Source organism: Polistes fuscatus, unplaced genomic scaffold, assembly GCF_010416935.1.
Source record: "Polistes fuscatus isolate 324 unplaced genomic scaffold, CU_Pfus_HIC Scaffold9, whole genome shotgun sequence".
Taxonomy (NCBI): domain Eukaryota; kingdom Metazoa; phylum Arthropoda; class Insecta; order Hymenoptera; family Vespidae; genus Polistes; species Polistes fuscatus.
The window spans coordinates 3,032,898-3,051,364 of NW_025113173.1; the positions used below are offsets into that span (position 1 = coordinate 3,032,898).

At 40.2% G+C, this 18,467-nt stretch overlaps 1 protein-coding gene across 4 annotated transcripts in view; it reads left to right on the forward strand.

The window, feature by feature from the left end:
• LOC122525602 (mitochondrial distribution and morphology protein 34-like) overlaps positions 1-18,467 on the forward strand; it is a 27,360-nt gene continuing 8,893 nt past the window's right edge. For all 4 annotated transcript variants that reach the window (XM_043648523.1, XM_043648521.1, XM_043648522.1 and 1 more), the window contains exon 1: positions 1-768. In XM_043648523.1, the coding sequence (XP_043504458.1) occupies positions 318-768 (451 nt within the window). In that variant the 5' untranslated portion in view covers positions 1-317. The remainder of the gene's footprint in view (positions 769-18,467) is intronic.

Below are 18,467 nucleotides of genomic sequence, written 5' to 3' on the forward strand. Positions count from 1 at the left end.
CGAGATAGAAATAAATAAAGAAACAGAAAGAGAAAGAGAGATAGAGAGAGAGAGAAAAGAAAAAGAAAAGAAAAGAGCAAGTGCTTGCGTGCGTGCGTCCAACGTGCGTACGTACGTGCGTATGTGCGTCCTGCGTGCGTGCGTGCGTGCGTACGGTGGTGGAGAAAACGAAGAAGAACAGAAGAAGAAGAAAAGACGAAGAAGAAGAAGAAGAAGGTGTCTTTGAAGGGGGAGGGAGCCTCGTTCGTTCGTTCGTTCCGTTCGTCTGTCCCATCCATCCGTCCGTTCGCCTGTCCGTCGTTCCCTCGTTCATAGGAATGCACGACGGTCGAATGGCTACAGGTTCAGGGGAAGGTAGTAGGGCCGCCGGAGGAGGGGGGCCCGTGCCACCTCTGGAAAACAATTCAACCGCGACAACTACCCTTACGGAATCGTCCACCTCCTCCCCACCCTCGGTTGCTCCCTCTTCTTCTTCCTCTACCTCATCTTCTAGCTCCTCCTCGTCCACCTCGAATACCCCTGCTGCGATCTTGACGGAAAATCACGCGAATGTTACGAGTAATTTGCCATTGACCACGGGATCCCAACAGCCTCAACAAACCATTCATCAACAACCGCAACAACAACAACAACAACAACCGCAACAACAACAACAACAACAACAACAACCGCAACAACAACAACCGCAACAACAACAACAGCAGCAACAGCAGCAATCACGTATCAGGCTCGATCTGCTCACCGATTTACCCGGCAATGATGCTTCAGGTACGACACGCATTGGCTCAGCTCTCCACTTTAAATGCTCTCTTTTTTCTCTTTTTTTTTTCTTTCTTCTCGCTTTTCTTTTTCTCGCACTCTTCTTCTTCTATTGCTTGTGCTTTTGTCAAACCCTTTTCCTTTATTCCATCCTTTCCACGCTCTGCTTTCGAATCTCTTGGAATCTCTATTTCTTTTCTACCCTCTATTTACCTCTTCCGCTTTGTCATATTTCCCTCTCAATCCTACTCCCCTTCCCCCTCTCTTTTTCTCCCCCTGTCTTTCTCTTTCATCCCCTTTTTTCTTCTATGGGTTTTCTCTATTGCACGTGCACCTTCCCTACCAAGAGGGAAAGAAACATAGCGATCATACAATGCACTCGATCGTTTTGTTTTCAAATGAATTGAGTGACATGATATCTATTCCGTACTTTTGAAATGAGAACAGGTGCCACATGAACGAAGAAATCTATGAGAATAGATCACCCTACGTCTGTGAAACGGGGGAACAATCTACTTTTTTTTATGATTTTCAGGAAAACACAAGTATTAGTAATCTTATACTTTTACTTATTAGCTAAATAATTTTTTTTCATATTTATGAAAATTAGTCTCACGTATATTTGTATATTTATATACTACCGTTGTATAATGTTTAAAATTCAGGATACAATTTTCAATAATTTTCGTCGAGGGAGATTGAGAACTGAAAATTTTTCGTGAAAATTTGGATATAATAATAAAAAGCAAATATAATTGACGCTTTATAATTCTTGAGATAACGGCACAAACTTATAAGGTCTACAGTAAACCTTAATATGTCCACTGTAATAGGACGACTTCTTAAGGGATGTTTGATTGTATTGAAATTGTTTGATTCAAAAATAAACAAATTAGATTATCGGATACCATAAGGAATTCGAATTTTGTCGAATAAAGAGGCAAGTTTAGCCTAAGGAGAGTGTTATTTAGGGATGCATTCTGTTAAATACGGTGGAGGGTTTTATAATGGTATAGAGATGCTATAGTGGATTCGATGTAGGTGGATTCGACGATAATGGAAAATATTTGTTGAAATAAAATTTATATAAAAATCTTATCTATTGTATATAAATTTTCAAATGGTAAATACTTTTTTTACAAAGGATTTTATATTTCGCGCCATTAAAATATTCGGTTAGAATACTTCGCGCACGGCGACGTTTGGAGTCGCGTCGATCGGTTAGGACGCAACAGGCGTTTTCAATTAAATTTCAAACTGGAATTGCTTTCAGAGCGTGACTCTACTATGGTTGTCCTCAATTTGGAAAGAAGCTTTGAAAGCGCATATCTTCGAGAAGAACGTTTGTCATACGTTTGTAACCACCCTAGAAGTTCGGAGAAAATAACGTTGAGGAATGAATTTGCTTGCTTTTTATTTATTCTTTTATTTTGGGCCATGAAAGCAACCCAAACAATGCTCTTTTGATTTTTCTCGTCCCTATCATCCCTCCTATTTTCTTTTTCTTATTTTTGAACAACACAATGATGCATAAGGAAAAACATTTTATATCTTATTCTTAACTTTGGAGAAACTTTACAATAAATAGAAGCATTAGTTCCGTTTTATCACCTGTACCGAAATGAAAAGCCTAACGCAGCAGGAAGGGGAGTGGATCACTCGGTCCCTAAATGTATCCGAAAAGAAACCCTCTATTCACATAAAAATCTTGTTGTAAGCGTGCTGGCACGTGTCAAGTCGAATCGTTTCCCGCTAATATCCTGAAGGACGAAGTTCCTTTTAGCCCCGTTCGAGGAAACTTTGACAATACGGATAGTCAACATCTACCTGCTACGTTGACGAGGAACACTTGTTGCGTCGCTTTTTCTAAGCTATCGTAATTTCTTTTAGAATTGTTCGTTCCTTACATATGTCATGCCCTATACGACCATTCAACTACCCTCCGCTATTACCAGCAACAAAGAATGCAAGCTCTAAATTCGTAGCATTTGCATTCACATTTGATTTAGTCCAAGTCTAGGTATTATAAATCTGTTTACTTTCACTTTGTTCGAACAGAATCGATTAGAATGATAATTATTGTATAGATCATTTTTCATAAATAAATAAAAACTGCGCTAATACAATTAATATAAAAATCTAAAAAACAGAAAGGATCTGAAAAGTTCATTTATTTCTATTTCGGCTCGTCCATATTTCAATGTCTCTTTTATATTATACTTCAAAATGTTAGAGTGCATATTTGTAATAAGTGTATCTTATTTACGAGTGAAACTCGGACAAAATTAATGGGAAGTAGATGTCGAATATTTTATTCATTTTCTTTCTTTCGTTCTTCTATTTTACGAGGATTCAAATACTGTTGTCCTAACTCTCGCCAGGAGATTTCTCTATAAAGAATCTTTACAACGAACTATTGTGAACATTACGACGGACTGGTATCACGTGGATACTTTAAGGGATATCTTGGAAAAAGAAAAGGAAGGAAGAAAAAAAAGAAAGAAATAAATAAATAAATAAATAAAGAAAGAAAAAAAAAAAGAAAGAAAGAAAAAGACGACACGCGTTCAATAGTACGAGCCTTCTTCTTTCTCCGGCTCTGTCGAGCATGATTACAAAGCATTTGCGTGGCTCTGTGTGTCTTTTATAAAGTACATACACTCCCACGCGACGTTAAGACGGTCGACGGGTCGTTTCTCGTCGACTGCGGTCGCTATTGAATAGCTTGACCCACTTTGATAAAGTCGCATTGGAATAACTCAATAACACCAAGCCCAGCCAACAACAATAATTATTATTCAATGTTCTCAGCACGCCGAACACTGGTGATATCGATGCGCGTGCCAATTTATCAGACCACGAGCCTAGAAACTACATTTTCTTTATCGTTAAAAACTATTTTGCGAATATTACATGTGTATAATTTTTCAATAACACATTTGTCTGCTTATACAACCTCTAGAATAGGAATTAGATAATAATTCGCAGAAATAAGAAAGATCATGAATATAATTCTGATAAAGGAAGAAAAAAGGGAAAGTATTATTGATCATTCATTTAACGATTATATCATTGCGATCTCATTTTTTTATATTATCGAACTTCTCGTAGCTTAACTACCCCTACTCTTTTTCCTAATGATCTTTCTGGATCCTTTTCCGTGTTGCTAAGATCTCTCGATCGAAGTCGGTTAAAGTTTGCCAGATTCGCCGCAACATGGCGCTGATAATCAATCTTTCTTTCTTTCTTTCGTTGCTCTCAAACCTAATCTCGATTGGCGCGCTTTTGCCGCCGCTTTAAATGTCCTATACTGTTTGAAACTGCAAAAGCTAAATACATGGACGTTCTCCAACGACGAAGACGACGACGAAGACGACGACGAAGACGACGACGAAGACGACGACAACGACAACGACAACGACAACGACAACGACGACGACGACGTTCCTCGTACCAGTTATGATGAATTCGATTGGGTAATACAGGCGTAGAGTGCCGAGGGACGAGAAGTGACGCCACGGGACACGGTCTGTGGTTTTTAATACGCGTCCTACTTTCCGCTATCTTTCCCGCAAAGAGCAGAGCGCGCGCGGCACCAACAGTAACAGCAAGCAACACCAGCGGAGACCAAACCAACGACGAAGACGAAGCTAAAGAGCAAAGGGGACAGAGAAAAAGAGAGGAAAAGAGAGAGGGTTGAGGGGGTACAGTGCGTGGATCATACTCCCCACTCCCACCTTCTTCTCACTCTCTCTCTCTCTCTCTCTCTCTCTCTCTCTCTCTCCTCTCTCTCTCTCTCTCTCTCTCTCTCTCTCTCTCTCTCTCTCTCTCTCTCTCTCTCTCTCTCTCTCTCTCTCTCTCTCTCTCTGTCTCTCTTTTTGTACGCGCGAACGCACATATACTTGCTGCTCTCTTTCTCGCATTAACGACAACGACAACGACACAACGAAGACGTAATGTGTTGGAGGAGTGTGACGCGATTGGCGCGTGTCGCCATCAGTGCTGCTGGTGCAGAATGCCTATGAGCTTATGCATATGATTGTGTATTTAATTCTAAGAGTTAGAGAGAGACAGAGAGAGCGCGTGCGCGCGCATGCGTACACGCGTTAAGAGAGACGCGAGATAACGACGACGTGGCGAGTAGCCACCACCATCTCCTCCACCACCTCCTCCACCACCACCATCACCACCACCACCACCATTGCCGTCGCCGTGGTTAGAAGGACTGAAATTGAAAGTGCTCGTCCCACTGGCCCACTGACCTGATTACCCACTGACAATGGCACGAATCCCGTGCGCCGCGCAAACCTCTCCCCGTTGCTCCCTCTCTCCCTTCCTCCTCATTCCTCTCCTTCTTACTATCGCGACGCAAGCGTCGTCCACGCGTCGTCGTTGTCTACTTGCATCTATTCTCTCTTGCTACCCACCTAAGTTATACTAGTAGTAGTATTTTCATACTCGTATATAACTCTTATCTCTCGAAGATGGAACAGAGAGAAACTAGACGAAAAAAAAAACAAAAAGGGGCGCTTCTCTTAAAGTAAGAAAAAGAAATAGGAGAGAGAGAGAGAGAGGGGGGGGGGAGAAACTTACGTTACACTTTCGTTTTATACTAACGTACACTTTCTCCAAACGGTAGATTTTTCTTTCGGCAAAAATTCTCTGACGCAAGCATTTCGAAAGAGGTGTAGGTAGTACTCACGGGTCAACCCGACGAGTATGAAAAAAAAGAAAAGAAAAGAAAATGAAAAAGAAATAAAAGGCATCGAAGATTAAACCAGGAGTGCCTTTAGGTACCGAAAGGTTTCTCTTCTAAAGGTAAAAGAAATGTATTATATCTGTATATACTACGATATACCCGAGGATATCATTATTTCAGTTCTAATTTAAATACATTGTGTTCTTCCCTTAGAAACAATGGTTCAGTCGCTCCAATAAAGATTGGTGTCCGTCCGCTGTTTGGGCCCCTCGGGGGCCTTCTCTCTTTCATTTCGTTTCTGGTTAACTCGTGATTTCGTGGTTGCTACTCGGCCGACCAGCCAAACAAACGACGACTTCACTCTCGCTTTCGTCGCCATGCTGAAAGTGCTTTCGGCTTATGGCTTTCGCAACATTTTTCCCAAGCCGATTGGTTTTGTCCAAGCGCGCGCTCTCTCACGTACACCTTTGATCGCTGTTACTGTTGTTGCCGTTGCTGTTGGTTGGTACCGGTACTAGTATTGGTACTGGTATTGGTACTTGTGCTGGTACTGGTGTGGCTTGCTGGTGTTCCTTCTCCTCTCCCTCTTCCTCTTCCTCCTCCTCCTCCTCCTCCTCCTCCTCCTCCTCCTCCTCCTCCTCCTCCCTCTCCTCCTCTTGGAGAGTTTGCATTCGTGTTCCTTCGCTCGGCTGGCTCTGCTCTTTTCCCCAAGTGTGCGCGCGTGAACAAACCGAGGGGAGAGACTCTCGCGCCCGCCTACTTTCGCTAGTTTGCGTAAGAAACGTATACGTATTCGGTTAGCTAACGATTCTCCTGGCCCCTCAACACAAAACATCGTTCGTACCTTCTCATATCTTCTATGGACCGACCAATTTCGGTCATCTTTTCGGATCAGTCTATTTTTATTCTTTTTCTTATTCTTCTTCTTCTTCTTCTTCTTCTTCTTGTACTCCCCCGTACTTTGCATTCTACTCTTTTGTTATCGACAATGATCATTATGATTCATTATTATGATGATTTCTAGAGGCTAAATCATCTATTAAGATCTCACAAATCCTATACTTGCTTTTTAATTATCCTTTCAATTCGTTATGCAATATCACCAATGGACGAAAGGTTAAGTCACATAGTTATTCGTTATTAGATGCTCGCCCTCCTATTATTCGCACATTAAGTAACGCGAGTCAACGCGTTAGGTTACGCCATGTTATGCGTCTAGAGTATCTTCAATGTTTTAAACGCGTTAGAATTTCAAATATAAACGGGCTTTAGTATATATTCTGGGTAAAATGCGTAAACGGTTGAATCTTCATCCAGCAACTATTACTATTACTACTACTACTACTACTATTTACTACTATTTATTGCTACTGCTGGCTGGTGCTACTTTGTGAGGTAATCAACGCACATCCTTTACCCTGTACATACAATCGGGATATATTCTACATGACGAAACCATCGAAACTTTCTCGAGGGTAGAGGGGTGGTGATGGTAACGTTACTTGTGTTCCGATCTCCTCCCACCTCCTCCTCCTCCTCCTCCTCCTCCTTTTCCTCCGTCCCCTCTTTTTCGACGAGTAATTTTCGGTCCTAACTTATACGTGCTCGTTGAAAGTGAAATCGAGAATGTTGATGCGCGCGCATACGCGCGGAAAATTTAAGGTTATACTTAAATGACACAGAATTATATTCATTTATATCGATATCTAAAATAATTATTTCATTTGGTACAATTGAATGTACGGATCATTTTGTGATACTGGATTAAATATTAAATCGAATAATTTTCATTTATAACGATAATTATTCATAATTATCACATAAATGTGGATTATTATAATAATTCAGCAATTAAAATCGTTTAGAATTGAATAAATTGGGGTATCAATCCTATTCGATTGATTTAACCAATTTTCAAAGAGAGAAAATAGGAATCGATATTGAAGAAAACAAATATTTATTCATGCAACAGAGAGAGAAAGAGAGAGAGAATTAATTATAATTTAGTTTTTGGTTTAATTTTTGGTCGCAACACATCTTTTCTTCCGTATCCTCGACCGACTCTTCCCGCTTCGAAAATCGAAGGACGATCTCGATTGGATGCGACCTCGCGATCAGACATTTTCCGTATACGTTGCCGTTGCATCGCGTTGAATTTAAGTTAATGTTAAGTTAAGTTAAGTTAAGTTAAGCTGCGTTTGATAGCTGTGTTGTGTTACGTTGCGTTGTGTTGCGTTGCTTTGCGTTGCGTTGCGCGTACGTGCACGCTCAAAATACACCACGCACTATCACCCCATCCATTCCATTTCGATGGAGGTCACCCGGTAGCTTAAGTGGGTCTCGACCACTTGGTTAGTGTGTCATGGCATACACGTTACTGAATAAACTTAATTTCAATAGCAACGTTAATAAGACTCGAACGTGGTTGATGTAAAAGAAAAACAAAAAGAAAAAGAAAAAGAAAAAAAAAGAAAAAGAAGAAAAAGGGGAAAAAAAATAACAGAAGAGAGAAAAATAGAGAGAGAGAGAAAAAAAAATAAATAAATGCATTAAATTGCAATAAATGCAATAATAATAAAATAAATTGCAATAAATGCAATGATATACGTTCTTTTTTATCATCTTCCTTTTTTATCTTTCCAATTATTTTTATTCTTTTTTTTTATTTTTTTTAAACATCTTTTTTTAACGTCGACCTGCATTTACCATCATTTAACGACGACAACATTTCCATGTGCTTGGCCATTTATTTTTTCTTACATATCTCTTTTTCTTTCCTTTTTTTTTTTTTTTCTCTTTTATTTCATCACTTTACAACGCGTAAGCGTTATCGATCCGAGGGACGGAAAATTCTACCGTTCATCTTCGCATCTTTTCTCCTCCTCCTCCTACTTTGCACTCTTCTATCCGAGAAATCTTCTTCTTCTTCTTTCCTTTTACTCAAAGATGCAACCTAATTTCATGACCTAGGACACGAGAACTCGACCAACTTATCATCCACACACACACAAACACATACACACACGTACACATGCGTATCAAAATACTTTTTACATTACCATTTGATATTCATATATACATAAGAAAACGTAACTCATCGATTGAATATTAAACTTCCTGCAAACAAAATGGTAAGACAATAGAAATTCATAAAGTTTCTCTTATATTGCATATTCGAGAAAGAAAAAAAAGAAGAAGAAAGAAAGGGTCCGAAGAACAAAGTAACCAAAGCGAGGATGAAAGTAGTCGTCGTCGTCGTCGTCGTTGTTTGCAGTTAAGAAATCGCTTTCATTGAAAGGGAAATAGAAAGAGTGAAGAATACGGGATTCGTTTCGGTCAGGTTGGAAGAAGGAAGGGGGAAGGGGGAAGAAGGGGCATGGGGCACATCGGCAGGTGGGGGGGCGGGGAGGTAAAAGCAGAGAGACGGATTACCATTGGATAAGAATGTGTGTCTAGTTTAGTGGGCAAGTAGGTCGCAAGGGAAACCAACCTGAGTTACGCAACAGAGTTCCAGTGTTATACAACTATTGACTCACCGGATTAACAAGTAGGCTGGGTGAAAACGAAAGCTGAGTTGTCCGGGCTGCCTTCTTTCTCGCTCTCTCCTTATTTACTCCCCTCCCCCCGTCTCGCGCCCAAACCCCCGTTTCTGTCGCCTCCCCCCCACCTCCCTTATTTATCCTACGTATCTTTCTCTCTGTTTCTCTTTGATTCGTTCACTCTCACCTGTCGTCAGAGTTTTTGCCATATAGATGGGACCGAGGGAAGCGGTTTAAAACGGTTAAACATCTTACGTGTAAATATCTCTTAAGACAATCGGAATGACATCGATAAATAGATAGATAGATAGATCATCCTCGTAGTTGTGTTGTAATTGATAGCAAAAGTCGGTTAATCTGGTTTTTTCTTTTTTCAAGTGCGTCCCATTTAGCCCCTTCCCATTATTATTTGTTTCTTTTTATTCTTTTTGTTTTTTCCTTTTATTTTTTTCTCCATTTTCGTCTCATCGTTGTTTAACAGTAGAATTATTAGAGAAAATAGTGGGAGGGTGGGAGGGAGGGAGGGAAGAGATAATAGGTGAGGGATTATCAGAAAAACAAAAAAAAATATCCAACAGTTTTTATTGTACGCTCAAGTAAGTAGTAGTAGTAGTAGTATCGGTTTGCGCGTAAAAAAGAAGTAGGCCACTCGACGACGACGACGACGACGACGACGGACGACGAGGCGAGCTTCTTTGGCAAAGAGCGCGCGAGTTAAGCGAAACGTGCAAATGGCGACGCACAAATCACCGAGAGAGTCTACTCCGATAGCTCGGAAATTTTCAACGGCAGAAAGAGAGAGAAAGAAAAAGAATGAAAGAAAGGAGAGAGAGAGAGAGGGAGAGAGAATCTGACCCAGATAAAATGAAATTACGAAATCGCATGTACTACGAAGCACCGAAGCGTATCGAGAGAGAGAGAGAGAGAGAGAGAGAGGGAGAGGGAAGGAGAGAGAAAAAGATTCGCGGAGCAACCCTTTACGTTAAAAAATAAAAATTAAATAAACGATGTAATAGAAAATTAAAAAAGGAATACCGTTCCGCAATTCTCTCCCTCTCTCTCTCTCTCTCTTTATCTATCTATCTATCTATCTATCTATCTATCTATCTATCTTTATCTACTTCTGTCTCTGTTTCCATGTAGGAACGTTTAGAAATTGTTCCTTCGTTCTAAACGCGATCGAAGATATCTGACCCCCTTTTTTCATGTGGAATCCGATGAAAAAAGAACAGCGATTAGAAGGATAAAAAAAGAAAAAAAAAAGAGAGGAAGTAAGGAAGAAATAAAGAAATAAATAAAAAAAGAAAGAAAGAAAGAAAGAAAGAAAAGTGGGAAAAATGAGGTTAAGAATGAAGCGGGAAAAGAAAATAAGCTACCGCAACAGTTTTCTCCTCCGGCGTATATACACCCCTCGCGATAAGTGGTGCCGCAGGGAGTAGTGTGGTGTGGACAGCGAATCAATAGTGGTGACATAGTTACCGAGTAAACCTGGCCCAGTTTCAATATCGACCTCATTCTTCTCTTCTTTTCTTTCCTTTCCTTCCTTCCTTCCTTCCTTCCTTCCTTCCTTCCCTCATCCGATTTTCCTAAGAATTTTCATTTCACCCTAATAATTACCTGTACGTTAGTACGAAACAATAAAGTTTAGACAGAATGTCAATGATTTTCTCTTATCCTCTGTGTTTGATAAAACACAGGGACGTTTGATAAATGACGTATTGTATTATATTAATACTTTTTTATACGCGAATCGTTTTTCCAACAACAACTACGAACACGATGTTTTAAAGGTAAATGCCAAAAAAAAAAAAGAAAGAAAACAAAAGCGTGGGAGATGGATAAGACGATAAAGGGTAAGACAGTTCGATATCGACGCAAATAGTTCTGTCGCAGTAGTAGCAGTCGACCTTGGGGTCACTTATCAACCGACATGAAATGCAGCTGACGACGCAGCGAGCACCACATACTAACCGTTATTACTACCCTACCTGTTCTGAATAATTTCGCGAATAATGATCTATGCAAAGCTATATCGAAAGTAGGGAGGGAGAGAAAAAAAAAGAAAAGAAAATTAAAAAAAGAAAGAAAGATAACGCGTATATTATAAGTATAGTTTACACGCGAAATAATATCGAATTTATATTACAATGCGTGGCCATTATCAAACTAAATGAGTGCGAGTAACGTTTGGCTAAGGAAAGCGTTGAATTTTGGGTCTTTGTAAAAAGTAACATATCGATGAGGACAGATTAAACGTAGGGAGGAGATCATTTGTATGCTGTCGTGGTGATGGTCGTGCGCCGGTGCGGATCATTGTGAGATCAAATGAAGAGCGTTCGAAACGAAACTTCACGCAAAGTGACGAGACGTGACGAGCCTTTTCACTCGTCAACCGACCGCCAGAGTGCCAAGCTGAGCTTCTTCCAATGAGAAATACCAACACCAACGACAACGACACAACAGCACAGCAGCAGCAGCACCACGCTTCTCTCTGCTAGGAACAGAGAAGTGTGTCAAGGGCAGAGAGCTAGCAGGGCACCGGTCCGTGACGAACCGAAACGAAACGAAACGAAACGAAAGAGAACCGAGTTTTACCTGCTCGATCCGTACCTCCTCATCTCTCCTCCTCCTCCTCCTCCTCCTCCTCTTCTCTCGATTGCATTGCATATCTCCTTGCGCTACAAATACACTCGTAACGTGCGCCTCGAGTATGTCAACGATCAAGGACAACAGACCCCCAGACCCACCGCCACCATCATCATCATCACCACCACCACCACCACCACCACCACCACCATTACCATTTCCATTACCAGTACCAATAATCTTCTCAACGTGTTTACTGCCGATGAAATCTTCGACGTACTTTCTTTTCTACACCACCCACGAATCTCTGTTTCTCTCTTTCTTTCAGTTTCTTTCTTTGTCTTTATATATAAGCCGACATTAAAATCAGATTGAACCGCGCAACCTCCAACCCCGACCAGGAATTTGGATCAAGGAGGGCTCTGCGCGTCGAGCGTGACGCCTTTATGGGTCTTACACACGAAACGCGTCTTGCGAACTCGCACGCGGCATACTCGTGGAACGTTTCTTTCCAAGTATGTGTGTGTGTATATATATACATAAATATACATACATCTTGACTTCGATTTACGTATATCTATATGAACGTATATATATATATACATGTATAAACCTTTTCGTATGCAAGCAAGAAGGAGCCTTCACGCAGTAGCGTAACGCTTTAGCGTGCAGAAACTGTATCGATTATGGGTCAGTTGAGATAGGTGAGCTAGCCGGAGATTAGCTTATAATAGACTTTTCTTCGTATAAGCGCGAGGCCGTATATGAAGTAGCTGCGAGAGCGAGAAAGAGTAAGAAAGAAAGAAAGAAAGAAAGAAAGAAAAAAAAAGAAAGAAAGAAAGAGAGAGACTGGACAAAGTGGGTTCCCCACTCTGTAACTTTATATACATCTCTCTTAGAGTATCTCTCTACTGCTTCACATCATTTTTATCGAAATAAACGTGTAGACTAAACACATTAGCATATATTTAACGAGAGAGAGAGAGAGAGAAAGAGAGAGAGGTAGGAAATAATCATTCATGAGTTACTTTTGAAGAGGAAAATTTTCACCTGCGTGACATGCGTTTTTTTTTTGAAAACTTCTAAATTAAAAATAATAGGATGTATTAACGTGTATAATAATAATAATAATAATAAGTATGTGAGTTGAAAAAGAGGAAAAAAGAGGAATTAGGACGACAGTGATATGTGCGACACCCAAGCTAGAGGCTAACTTGTGTTCTTAAGTTCTCTCTGTTTTTTCGCTGTTGTTGCGACGAGCAATAACGAGTAAGAGATAGAAAGAAAGGAATACAAAGGTGCCTGCCTAGCTAGTAACCTAGCTAACTAAACATGCTGGCTGACTAGCTGCTGGCGGGTTGGCAGCCTGACTGGCTGAGTTCATCGAAGCGAGACATCTTGTCTCGAGTAGTAGATATGCATGTAACTAGTTACTCGCGTGCACGTTCCGTGTTCGGCGCCATTCTTCGGGAAATCGTTCTACCAAAGAGACACCTTGCCTTCTGGGGGATTCTTCCGGTACAAGACCCAACACCTTGTTCCTTAAACTAATTCTAAATGGAAAGAAGAACAAGGACGCGTACTTGTTTTCTTTTAAACGCCATCTATCATTTTCCCTTTCCTTTATTAATCTTCGCTCGTTACGTCATAATATTTTAATGAACACGATGATTGTGATTAAAAGATGATTACATGACATACAGAAAATATCCTATTAAGAACGATGACAATATAACAGTAATAATAATAGTAATAATAATAATAATAATAATAATAATAATAATAATAATAATGATAATAATAATGATACTTTCCCTTTTGTCGTTTTCTTTGTCAAAAATCCGTCCGAGTATATATGTACGCCATGCGAATTAAGCGCATGACGGAATCAGGACAACGTGAACAGGCACGCCGAGCAAAGGTTTTGCACCCATATGCTTTTTTTCTCTCTTGTTCTCCCTCTCTCTCTCTCTCTTTACCCTCCTGTTAAGCGAGATACAGAGAACCAGAGTTGGTATTGTCGGTGCTGGTGCTGGTGCTGGTACTGGTGCTGGTGCTGGTGCTCGGCCGCAACGGAGCGGAACTTGCTATCTCGAGAAACTCTCGAAACTCGCGCGTTTATTATCGTACGTGTTCCTTGTATACATACACAGATACACATATACACATACGCATATCGGTACGCATTTATATTTATATATATGTGTGCATGCAAGCAAAAGAAAAGCCTACACCAGACTACTACCGTGGTGGCATCAATCATCGAATCGAAATATTTAAGACCGTGCCAATTTGGCAACAATGAGAGAATTTAACTTGATTTTATTTATTTATTTATTACTTACTATTTTAATTTTATGATCGTAATCTTAGAACTTCGGTATACAAGATGTTACATGTTAAAAGATAAATTCCGAAAAGATTGAAAATCCTGTTACATACTTGGAATATGTTTTGCCAGATCGCATACTTCTTAGTATTTCGTATAAGTTCGGCATTTAAGGCTACCTGTTATTTCGCAGCGTGTCAGCCTATTTATATCGGCCCAGATTCCGCTTTTACGCTGCGAGCCACAGGTACGCGCCCCGAGGAACGCCGCGATTCTCACGATAGGAACGCGATAAATTTATGGACGCGATTAAACTTTCTGAAATATTTACTGACTATATTCCCTCCTTCGTCGTTTATATTACTCACTTCGTATTACTTATGTTTGATTTAATTTTAGAATAATAATCATCATCGTTGTCATCTTCATTGTCGTCATAGTTCTCGTTGTCATTGTAATTCGTCATCGGAGTGCCAATGTCTCGTTCATTTCACGAGACTCCACGTGAGTTTATTTCGAATATACAATTAAATATTTATATACATAGATACATACATGTGTATAGAATTGTTTAAAAATAATCATTCTATTTATTATAACGTTTTCAAACTTACCAAGTTGGTCCTCTCGTCCCTCGTCTTAAGGTATAAAAAGTAAAAGTTCAAATATCAATCATGCTTCTCGATGCACGTCAACAAATTTGATATTTTTCCACGTCCTCGTCCATCCTTCGTGCATGGCCTAGTTGGCTTCGTGTAAAAAGGGCTCGGCTCTAAATCGGGAGCAGGTTTACATTGCCCATCTTTCAGTCTAAGTTTATCGACCGTACGATAATATATAACGGTCTATCGTGTCCAAAAAAATACAAAAATAACAAAAAATAAGGAAAGAAAGGGATGGGAAGGGATGGGAAGGGGTTAATCGGTCTTCCCTTTTTTTTTCTTCTTCTTCTTCTTCTTCTTCTTCTTCTTCTCCGTTATTACGATTGACCCAAATAAGAAAAATAATGGATACACGGACACAGTATTTTGAGGGAAGAAAGAGAGAGTGAGAGGAGGGGTGGGCTTGACAGAAATAAGCTCGATTTTTTTCTTTTTTTTCTTCTTCGTGTTTTTTTTCTCCCCAACGCGCGTTCTTCGTTTTTTCACTTGTACGTTGCTCTGGAAGCTCAGGACGGCACGAAGAGTGCAGCATGCAGCCAGGCATGCGGCGGGGGCTTTCGTGCGTGGAATAGGCTCAAGGCTACATCGGTGTAACGCCGACTAACTAACTACTCACGGCTTGCTGCTTGCTGCTTGCTTGCTTGCTTGCTTGCTTGCTTGCTGTGCTTATCCGTCGATCCGCGGCCTGCTACCTGCTTACCTATCCGAACTCTCAACTCGATCCCTATTCACGATCGAACCGATTTTACTCCATTCTTTCGATCTCCTTTTCGTTTTCTAATTTTTTTCCTCCCTTTCTTTTTTTTCTTTTTTTCTTTTTCTTTATTTCACTCGCTTCCTTCGTTCTGAACTAATTCAATTGACGAGTTTACGACTCTTGATCCTAGCAAATAAATCATCTATCTCCTCTGTCGAACTTTTTCTTCATCTGCATTATTTTTCGAATGGCTTGGAAAGAAAAGAAAAAAAGAAACGTTTATACAAAAAAGCATTGGCACTGTCGTTCCGACCAAAAGCCGACTCGATTTGCAGGAGAGAAGAATAAGGAAAAAAAAAAAGGGGGAGAAAAAAAAGAAAAAAACAACAAACGAGTAGTTCCCTACGTAAGCGGAATTCCGGTCTAGTACACATACGAAGCGCGATGCGCCTTTGGCTTTTCCCCTTGTTCGCTTGCGCAAACTGCGCCGAGTTTCGTAAAAAGGGACTTTAAAAACTCGCGCCTGATTTTTTTTTATTCCAGGGAAGAGAATATATATATATATATACATAAAAAAAAAGAAATAAAAATACATTCTCGAAAGAGAAGCAAATCTGAATGACGAAATACGAAAGATTTCGAAGTAAACGAGCAAAGTCCATATGCAACGGCATATTATTTTTAGTATCTTCGGCAGAGAAAGGGTTGTGTGAGATATCATTCGAAAGAATAAAAAATGGCGACGGTGTCGTAGGGGGCGCCAGGAGCGACTGACGCCGGTACAAACTACGCGATGGTCGCCGCGACGCCGGCAATCGTGTGAGGGGCGACGAGAAAGGGGAGGGGGGTTTAGCAAGGGTTGCGGTGGGGATTGGGGATCCGTGCTAAAGCGAATGGAGTCGAGCACAGAGGGAGGGGGAGAGGGAGAGTGCGCGAAGTGCGGTCAAGTGTACTGGGTAACTGGGTCAACGAGAAAACTGAGAGACTTTACTCCAGCGCGAGTGAGCGCACACACAACGTGCACCTTCCCTCCTATTCGTACTTACACTATATCCCTTTAATCCTACTAGAAAGCTTTCTACACATTCGTCGATGACCACCCTATATCGTCTGTTAGCATCGTTCCAAGAACTCTGCTAATTCAATTTAAACGATATCTTACAATAGGAATCTTCCGGTTATTGATAAGGGATAGTAATAATTAATGGGTTATGGATCTGGGGAATGTTAATTGATATTATAGACTAATGTATCATTAGTAATGAGTTCTTGTAATTTTCCAAGTTAATCGTGTACGTATGCATGTTTGTAGGTCTGCGAGTATCTCGAGGATGCGAGAAAAAATAAAAAACAAGTATAAGGATGGTTGGAAGCACTTAGGCTCGTCTGGTAAAAATGAAAGAGTGCTGCTCGAGCTCATAACTTCCTAACGTATATTGTAAAGTCAGTCAGTCAGTGAGAGACAGAGAGAGAGAGAGAGAAAGAGAGAGAGAAATCGGGTCACTTATATCAAACTGACCTACATATCGTTATCATCGGCGTTATCACCTTTGATAAAGCGTTTATTAATCATACGATTAAACCGACGAAAGTTTCAGGGACGTCATAGTTGCTCCCTCTTTTTTTTTTCTTTTCTATCTCTCTTTTTTTCTCTTTGTATTTGCTCTTACACACATCCCTTTCGCTACACGGTAATCTTAATTTCTCGTCATCGTCTTTATCGTCGTTCTTGCTCCCTTATTAGGTGTCGCGTATTACCTTTCTTTCGCATCAACAGTGAAGAGACAAGCCGCCTCGTTGTTATGGTTACAATAATCAATGTTCTAATGTGTCTTCCCTTTTCTCATCATCGTCATCATCGGATGAGCTATAAACGAACCAACAACCACGCGACTGACCTCATCCTGACCACCGTCTTTTATACACCAGCAGCACTTTGAACTCTTCAACTTGACCTGAATCCAATCCCTAGGCTAGTAGTGTTCATTATGATACTCCTCCTCCTGCTGCTGGTGCTGATGCTTGTATTGATGTTACTGTTTCCGTTGTTATTAATGTTTCCTCTTGTTCGTCATATTCCCTACTAAATATCGTTACCCAAAATTGAGAGAGGGTGATGATTACTGTTGCGATCGTTTTCAAGCAAGTGACCTAGAAAGTGGTACATATTAGATCGTAAATCTTGTTACGCGAGTGGGACGTACACCCGTGTGCAGCATGGTCTAGCGTAATTTCATTATTTCATCAAACGGCCAAGTTCTTGTACAGCGTATCATCATCATCATCATCATCCTACGATGTACATACATGCATACCTATATACATATACATACATACATACATACATATAAATATTGACCAAGAAAAAATAGCAAGTAAAGGAATACGAGAAAAGGAAAGTGAGAAAGAATAAATAGAGAAAGGGCCAGTGTGAATGTTCTTCCATGATAGAATGAGAAAGAGAAAAAGTCTCTGAAGTGTTACACGAGTCACGCTTACAGCAACAACTGGAGAGACCAGCGCACGTTCGTATCTCCATCTCGTAATCGCTTAACGTAACGGGCGTAACTAGTACCATTGCTAATGAAAGCTGCCGGTGGAAAGTAAAAGCGGATGAGCCACTTTCCGCGCGTGACGTGTTGTGTCGGCAGGCCTCCTCACAACCGGCTTTGAAGTAAGAGAAAGAGAAAGATATATATAGGTACGTCACTACGCGTGCCTTTGATATGTATAGGTACGTGTGTCTTTCTCTTTCTCTTTTTCTCTTTCTTTACCAAGAAATACACAACAGTGAAAGACTTTCACTGTCGAATCACTTCAACCGAATGGTGTAACAACGGTAACAGTTTATATACATACAAACATATATATATATATATATATATATATATATATATATATGTTTATATTATATTTTTTATAATTATAGTTGTTTAAGAAAATCGAGAGGTCCGGGATTCGAACCCAGGATCTTTCGCATACCAAAAGAACGCTCTACCACTTGAGCCACGAAGACCTGTATTATTTTATATTATTTTTTTATATTATATATATATATATGTTTGTATGTATATATACGTGTGAGAGAGATTAAAATTCTAAAAGAAAAATAGAAATAAATCGTGTATGTGTGACAGAATAAAAAGTCTCTCTCCCTCCTTCCCTCTCTCTCTCTCTCCCTGTTTTTCTTTTTATC